The 8,723-nt window shown below is 39.4% G+C and overlaps 1 protein-coding gene across 3 annotated transcripts; it reads left to right on the forward strand.

The window, feature by feature from the left end:
* Nucleotides 1–4,426: 4,426 nt before the first annotated feature.
* On the forward strand, nt 4,427–6,288 carry LOC148829286 (uncharacterized). 3 transcript variants are annotated; one of them, XR_016091501.1, is made up of 2 exons: nt 4,427–4,516; nt 5,628–6,288. XR_016091501.1 is itself a non-coding variant. In XM_088924125.1 (2 exons), exon 1 carries the CDS (start codon nt 4,718–4,720, stop codon nt 5,273–5,275), a length of 558 nt encoding a protein of 185 aa, XP_088780251.1. In that variant the 5' UTR covers nt 4,433–4,717; the 3' UTR covers nt 5,276–5,755; nt 6,062–6,288. The 3 variants fall into 3 exon arrangements, 2 of the variants coding, with proteins under 2 accessions (XP_088780251.1, XP_088780250.1); XM_088924125.1 differs by having other exon boundaries at nt 4,433–5,755; nt 6,062–6,288; XM_088924124.1 differs by having other exon boundaries at nt 4,433–5,387.
* The last annotated feature ends 2,435 nt before the right edge of the window (nt 6,289–8,723 follow it).

The following is an 8,723-nucleotide window of genomic DNA, read 5'->3' on the forward strand; positions in this document are numbered from 1 at the left end:
ACCTAAAAAGGTAGAAAAGTTGTGGGATTTCTGAGAACCCCAAAACATTTTTAAAAAGGCATTATCAATGTACAGTATTTGTTTTCCCAAAGGATCCAAATGTGTTGTACATTTACAGTAGCAGGCAACCCACTAAATACACCACTTTGGCACTATAAGGCATCCATTACACACCAACCCCACTACACAGCAGATCAGTCTGTGAAATGAAACTGAAAATGAAATGGTTTCACCAGCTGGATGAAGGGGGAACACTGGTTAAGCCAGATTGTTCAAACACGGAGTGTAACTAAACCAGAATACCTGAGTTAACATTCTTTCCAAAATGTTTCATGGGACCTTTAATAATCCAGCAGTCAAATACAAAGAAGAGATGCCAGCAAATCTCCCACCATGACTTACAGCAAAAAACTTGGTTTTCTTAAATGTCTCACAATCCTCTGATCCTGGAATACCCCTGTATCTTCTAGTTTTTGGTCCAACTAAGTTCTAATAATCAAGCTTACAGGTATAAGATCACTTTATGAGCCCTATACAATTTCTTGCATTAGGAATTTGTCTTTTCGCATACCCCAGCTTGCTCTCCATGAGACACAGACAGGGAGAGAGAAGCTTGGGGTCAGCCATTTTATACAGCACCCCTGTAGCAGTTGGGGTTAAGGGCCTTGCTCAGGGGTCCAACAGAGTAGAATACCTCTGCCGGCTGTGGGATTGGAACCAGCAACCTTCCAGCCACAGGTGCAGATCCTTAGCCACAGAGCCACCACTCCACCTCATATGTGACCTTAAATGACCTCAAAAAGTAAAAGATTAGTGATTAGAATTAATCAGAATTGTGTCAGGGGCCGAGCTTTAGGCTTTGTGTTATTTACATTAAGTTCATTGTTTCCAACTAGAAATTAATGGCTCTGTAAATTCACTAAAAAAATCTAATGTGAGTGTTTGACACAGTGTCATTCCTGTCTGTTTAGAAAACATAAAGGAAACACATTTCACATTGTGGAGCCTTCTTCAGGTATGAGCCTACCTGAGCCCTCCCATCAGAAGAAGGCTCCAAAGCCAAAGCATTGTGTTTTTCTCTTCCTTTGCTATACAGTGTGGACCTCTGATTTTTACTTGGCATATATGGTATTGTGGCAGGTTGTTCCACTCAACATATTGTAGTAACCATTGGACTACCAGTAGAGGCCACCGCAAGAGGTTTACAAAATAGTTTCAACTAGACACTGACTGTATAACTGAAAATGGAATGTTTGGAATGTGCATTTTCATACAGGATTAAACAATTTGGTTCTGTGTATAAGGGTGTGTCACTAGGGAGTAGTTTTCTGGAAATCTTTTTTACTTTATTGAAGTTTTTTTTGTGTGAAAATATCTTTAAAATAAAGCCAATAACCTCCTTGCCTTCACTCAAAAACTTTAATCTCAACAGACTGAACACTGAGTAATCTGCTGCTTATTGAATACATGTAATTGCCTCTGTTACTATGATTGATATGCAGCACACCGCCCACCAGAATGGCAAAGGGCGGGCAAGGAGGTGTTACCAACCCAAGAGCAAGGGCAACACAGTCCAGGGAGTGGGCTGGGTGGATGGGTCTGTAGCACTTGCTAGGCTGAGCAAGGCACATCTCTTAGGGGGATCTACTCCAGAGACCAGGCTGAGCACAGTCTGTCAGGGTAGGTAGACTACAGAAGGTGCCCTGGACTGGGCCCAACAGTGCACCCACTGAAGACTGGAACCAGAGCCGAGTTCCTGAAGAAAAAGGAGAAGAAGGGGAGGACCACCAGGGTGTGGAGCCATACTGTATTCCAGAGAGCTGAAGGGGCTGTTGGGGCAGAGAACCAAAAGTGCGCAAGGAACAGGCCAAAGCAGATTTACCGATGGTGCAGTCTGGACCAGGACCGGTAAGAGACCCTGGCCTCACCGCCACCACACTCAGCAAACCGGATCAGTTCTGGAAAACACAGCCTGAGACGGGGTTCCCAGCCTGAGTGTGTCAGGAAGCCCCGAAACAACAGGGAAGGTCCAGTCAGACAGGGAAACAGGAAATGGCAAAAAGCAGGAAGGAAGACTCTGCTGGGAAACACCGGGTGGTGGTTTGGGAATGACGCAATGCCTGATTGGCGTGAAGAAGCTAAGTAGAGCTTAAAAAACCCGTAAGTTGTGTGACTTCTCACTGTAGCCCGGTGACCTGAATATCCTGTCTCCTCGGCAGTCAGTGCAGGGCAGGCAGGAGGGTGGAGGCTGAGCCTACGGCCACTTCAGCTGCACACATCCCGCCACCTCACAGCGGGGCAGATGTAACAGTCCCCTGGTGGTACGCCAGTCCATCAAAGGAAAGGCACACAGAGACTAACACAGAGATGCACACTCCCACACCTAGGGCCGTGGCCATTCCTAGAATAATTTGCTTGTTGTTCATAGAATACTTTTTTTCCTGGCTGGGAAAGTCTTAAAAAGTGTGCCATTTTAACATGACAGTTTGAATAGTAGTGTCTGAATTCTTTGTAGAATTCTTGTGTGAATACCTTAATCAGTACAGTCTATTTCTAGTAGTATTTCTGTTAAAAGAATATATTTTATGACTCAATTGTTTATTATTTATTATTATTAATTATTAACTGCTTCATCAAATAAGGGTAAGGAGTGCAGGCGCTGATCCTGGCAAGCAATGGGCGCAATGCGGGGTACACTGTGGATGGAACTCCAGTCCATCACAGGGCACACTCAGACACAAACACACTATGGCTGCACACACTTACTCCTACAATAGGACCAATTTTACCAGAAACCAATTAACCAACCAATATGTTTTTGGACTCTGGGAGAAAATCGGAACACCCGGAGGAAACCCACATAAACACAGTAAGAACATACAAACTCCACACAGATATGACCCCAAGTCTGGAATTGAATCCACTGGAAGACAGCAACGCTAACCACTGAACAACCATGCCATTTCTTTTATAGTAATATAAATCTTCAATAAAAATTATGCCCAAAATTGTATTGCTTCCTACGGTTTTGCACTCGAAAACATAAAACACAATAACCCAAAATAAAAAGTGGTCTGCATTACTGTTTACTAAAAAAATTATACAAAATTAATACCTTTAGTAGAATATGTGAGCAGCAGATAAAACCTCTGGTATCTACAGTGTTTACTAACAGCCCATTAAAGTGATTCTGTCTAGGGGTGTTGGAGGTTAACCTTGCTTTCAGGAGATATATTTCTTTTCATGACCATGAATGCAGTAAAAACTAGGGTGAGATGTAGAATCAGAAATGCAAAGTGAAAGATTCAGATTTAAAACTCAATAACTGTTGTGGGAAAGTATGTGGTTTATCTTCTAGTTTAAAAAAATGCAGCATTGCCTTTTTTTCTAGCCAGATCCCAAAAACTGTACAGTAGGTCGATGTTGTGACACTCGTCCCTAGATCGTAATGGCCACAATGTCTCCTTGTGTTGCAGAGACGTTTTGCTGTCAGTAATAAGTCGTTTCAATGGGACGTTAAAACCAGCCAGGTCCTGTATACATTAAAAAGTAAACATTTAATGACACTGGTATGTGAACAGTAGCCTTCTCTTTAATTTAACTGGTGGAACAATTACTTATTCACTTGATCTTCTACTGGTGTATACAAGCCATGTCACCGGATCTGTGCTGCACTTTAGTGATTCATACAGTAATTGAGCTCTTTTTTTATTCTATAAAACATTCAGGTATTTCAGTTTGAAAAATACGAAATAAATGCAGTTAATTAAATTTAAATAAGTAAAATAACCATGTAGATAAAATACTTTATTTAAATGCTTTTTAAAAGAAATGCATGCAAGTACGTAATGGTAAATAATCTACTGTGAAAATATTGTGTTAAAATAACGCAACTTAGGGTTGGTTTACCAATAGTAAAAGAAAACAGGACACGACGAAAACATTTTAACGTGTGTTCCTTTGCTAATATATTATTACAGCGGCTTATCTACGAGTACGACAACAAAACGTTTCCGAACGTTTCGTTTACGTTTCAGACGTCCTCTAAACTTCCTCCAAAATGGCGGCCGTAGCGTCATAAACGTTCATATCACGTTCACTCCGAGACCGTTTGTCATTTTCTTCTAATAGATGGTCTTTAAAAAATAGATTTTTTTTCTAGATGTTATTAGAAAAAAATATATCTATGGAATTTACTCTTTGTATCTATCAACGATTAATTATTTTAAAATTCCAGCTTTCTGACCTCTTATAGCATCACAGACTCTCCACTAAAACTGTATTTTTTCTTTATACTAAGATTTACGGTAACATGTGTTAATGACTCTTATTACATCCGGATTCTGGAGGACCGGGAAGCGTCACAAAGACTTACAAGTCGGTGTCTGATTGGCTGTTGCCTTGGAAATAGTCACGTTTTGAGATTCGAGGATTCTCATTCTGGTTGCGGCTGTTCTGTGAGTCTGTCACAGCTTGAGTGCTTTCTTGGGAGGTGTTGCGGTTTTTGCGATCGCAGGTACTGTTTCTTCTGTTAATTTTCCTTAAGGATTAAATTTGTACTTGTACGAATCTTCTCACAACGTAAACTGTATTGGCGATTCTGTTTGAGTAACGTTGTGTGACTGGTGCAGCTGTTTCGGTTTTAACGAGGACGCCTTCTGTTATCGGTATTTGACGATTTATAAAGTCTTTTCCGAACAGTCTGTTTTGTAATATAATGTGCATCGACGCCATGGAGACACAAAGGGAGAGCGAAAGTGTCACTTGTCGGAGAAAGAGGCTTCTAAAATGGAAGCAGGGGAGCTGTTTCCGTGATGATGGCGAGAAACGTTTGAAGAAGTGGACGAGTGACTTGGCGAAGCTTGCTGCCCGGAAGTACCGAAGGCGAGGCCGGTGTGGACGGGGCTGTAGAAGTCACAGGTGTCAGAATCGTGTTATACTAGACCCCTGTGAAATCGCCTATAGGCCGAGGCCTGCTCTTGGCAATGGCGATGTCCTTGCCAGAATGGGCGCCCCCGAAAATACTACACAGTATTTAATGCACATTGAGTATGAGGATCTGGTGAGCGACAAAATGTCAGACTCGAAAAGCGATACTAAAAGAAACCTGGATGACGCAATTGATTTTTCGAGCCACAGGCAACCAGCGCTGCTGTACAGTGAGACGACACCACAAATCGTTTATTCTTCCCTGGACTATGAATTTGAAGATTCCTTTGAATTTCAACAGCGAGACTTTGAGAACATGTTTATGTCCTGCCAGGAATCGGTTTGACTGTGGGGGGGGGGAAGCTGCAATTGAAAAAAGCCAAAGAGGACTATAGATGCCTGTTGAAAAGCTTACAGAAACGACCTTTTTGCCGTGTATACTAAGGAGAATGTACGGAGTAAGTTTTGTTGTAATCTAAATTTGTGTGAAGGATTATGTATGTTGTGTTTAATCTTTGTTCTGAAATGTAAATAATGGGTGTCTTGGGAGTCGGTGTGCCACAAAATGGCACAAATGGAAACAAAAAACTGTTCTGTAAATTTGAAATTTGTTTCTCTTTCACAGATTTGATCGTTTTGTGCTGACTGGTTCCGCTTTAAAAAAAAGTCATTATTAATGGAATTTCCTTGTCTCGCAGCAATGAATCTGCGGTCTGTCGTCAGAGGGCGCACTTTCCCGAGTCTTGCATCCTGCAGACCTTAAAATCCTCAACTCACGGGAGTGTGCGAATTCAGATCTGCCTTTGGCATCTGGTGTGGTCTCCAGGTAAATGTGTCAGCTGATGGTACAGGTACACTGGCATGTTTGCAGAAGCAGTTGTATTATCTGCATCTAGTGATTAATGCTGAAAACTAGTACTATGTATCTGATGTTTAAATTGCCTTAGGCACTGTGTAGGTGTACAAAGTGTCTTTGGTATTTAAGTATTTGTTAACGGGACACTTTTTTTCTTTAGGATAAGTGCCTTCAGACTGCATGGAGAATGTATTGTGCAAAGTGAAAACTATTACTGGGGGATATTTACGGCGCGCGTCTGTACCTTAACTTGTACGTTTTTTATTCTGAAACTAGGTCGCAGTCCTATGGACCTTCAATGCGTGTGGTTGGGTACTTGATGCCCTCCCAGTGCACCTCTGGACTTATTTGGAGTTTGTATTCCAAGCCACCCGTGTTTTTCGGGTTAAGGGAGTAACGACATTTGTTAAATGTCTTTAAATTTTGCTGACGGGTATGCCTTATTGGATGTAATACCTTGTCTGGTTTCATTTGACAAACCTAAATAAAACAGTCTACAAAGTACCTTTCGTCTGAGAATAATTCATTGTGAAACCTTAAGATATTCACTACATTAATTGTGCTCAATGAACTGTTGACATATCTATAGCCTGCATTTGTTTAATGTAGAAATCCAAGAATGCAACCTAAGGATTTATAATTGTGCATAATTATTTTAGAAGCAGAAATTCAGTTTGATGTGTAAACTTGCTGTGATCTAAGTATTATTAGAATAAATCTGAACATATGCAAATATTTAGAAATTATACTAACAGTTAATGTAGTAGAGTTAGCAGGTAATTTTTTCTTGTTCTGTCTGAATGTTTCTTGGATTGTAAGAACTTTCCTTCTGTGCACATTATTATACTGGCACAATGGAGTACCATTTTGTGACAAACTACAGCCAGGTGGACCCTACAACAGGTAATGGGATACTTTGGATTAGTTTAAGTTATTACTAAAATAAAATGCTGCCTTTAAAAATATATAAAGCTGAATGTTGTGTATTTAATATGTGCATTCCTGATATAAACAATCAACAAACTTAACAGAAAATGTCACAGGTAAATTTTACATGGGTACAGAGAGACCTGGTGGTGAATTGAAATGAAAAACTGAAACCAAAATGAAAATGTTTTGGAGTTTTTTTCTATTGAAGTAAGCTTTCCTTTGACATGATATACAAATACTTCATAATTTTACACATTCATTTTTTTATAACCTTAAAGGGTTAATTTAAAAATTAATGTTTTAATTCTAAGTTTCATAGTTGGAAAATAATAAAAGGTAGAAGCTGTGTCTGTAACTTTGTACTGTCCTTAACATTTAAGAGGAAGACAGGAACAGCCATTACAATCCCATCATTGACAAATATCCCTCTGTCTTTTTCCCTCTGGCAATTTGGATGTCAATTTGATGCTTTTCACAATTTTTCAGATCACGTAAAAACGCGTGTAAGTCATCATATGTCCATTTGAAAAATGTCTTAGTCGTTTATCAATTTTGAAGATGCTGACAAGGTAGTAGTTAATCTTGCCTTGACTGTTGTAACGCTCTCCTTTGTGGTCTGCCCTCAAGCTCATTAATCAAATTACAACTTTTCCAGAACGGTGCTGCCAGGGTACTCTCACTGGAGCAAGGAAGTTAGACCATATCACTACTATTCTAGCAAAGCTCCATTGACTCCCCATTCACCAGAGAGTGGATTTTTGTTTTACTTTTTAAGGCTTTAAAAGAAAACAATCCCATCTCCCTGACAACTTTTTTTCCCCAAACTTCATCCCAGTCTTCAAGATCAGGTAATCTACTGCAGGTCCCCAGAACAAAACTATGTACTGTGGGCGGTGGTGCCTTCTCTGTCTGTGCTCCTTGCTTGTGAAATAACCTCCGTGACCATTTCAGACAAGCAGTTTCAACTGGGATCTGTAAAAGATCTTAATTTCCTTCTCTGCCAGCAACCCTATTGACATCCAGTATTATAAATTGTTGGTTACCAGTTTTTTTTCCTTCATAGTAGTTTACAGTCCTTGACTTCTCTTTTATGTGAAGCATATTGAGATCCACTGTAATTAAATTTGCTATATAAATGTATTTTTTAATTAAAATCACAAGATCATAAATTAAGATAGGATCACTTGACTAATTCCTTTGTTCTGCAGTTTCTGTTTACAGATTTCTAATTTATTGTAGTATAAAAGTGCCTTCTGGATTTATCGAGTCATTAAAAAGTAGCAGTTGGTGAATTTGTATTAAAATATTGTAAAATTATGGTAGTACTCTAAGGGTTTCACAGTTTTTGTGTAAATTGCACTGTCCAAAACGTGCCTTGGGTGATCCAGGTTTGGTTTTTGTTACATCCAGACATTTTCAACAATAGTGTTAAGGGATTTGTAATGCATGCAGGATTTCATCATCCAGGACTGAAGTTTGGGTATGACTGTTGTGTGAAAAATTTACATTTGTACCAAGGTCTCGCATATACTACTAAAGAGCCAAAAAATCTCCTTTTATTTATAGAGAACTAGATTTTTTATTCTAATAATATGCATTCAAGTTACACGAATGTATAGTATTTTACTAAGAACTTTGCATTCTAATATTAACTTCTAAATTATGGAGGGAAGCTCCCACTATGACAGGTATAAAGACATGATTTAACTTGCCTGGGTTGTTCTAAAAGTGCAAAGCAAAAAAGTACTGAACATCAAGTCGACCAGCAATTAGAGATCAGCCTAACCTGTAAGTAATTTGATGAGTAAAGCAAAGATTGCCCATTTCATGTAAAGAGAGATTTCCAAATTAAGATTGTCTTGACTAATTTAGGGCAAAATAATGGTACATTGACAGGCTAGTTTAAGGTATAGTAGTCATAGTATAGTCCAAACTAAATGGGTACAGAAATGGTAATTGTCCCCTACCATTTTTGAAGGTTTCCAAGCTATTTCCCACTGGACTTGAA

The sequence above is a fragment of the Atractosteus spatula genome, chromosome 8, assembly GCF_055471065.1.
Source record: "Atractosteus spatula isolate fAtrSpa1 chromosome 8, fAtrSpa1.hap1, whole genome shotgun sequence".
Classification (NCBI taxonomy): domain Eukaryota; kingdom Metazoa; phylum Chordata; class Actinopteri; order Semionotiformes; family Lepisosteidae; genus Atractosteus; species Atractosteus spatula.

Bases quoted from the DNA above. Each gene is read 5' to 3' on its own strand.
- LOC148829286 (XM_088924125.1), top strand. From the start codon at position 4,718: ATGTGCATCGACGCCATGGAGACACAAAGGGAGAGCGAAAGTGTCACT.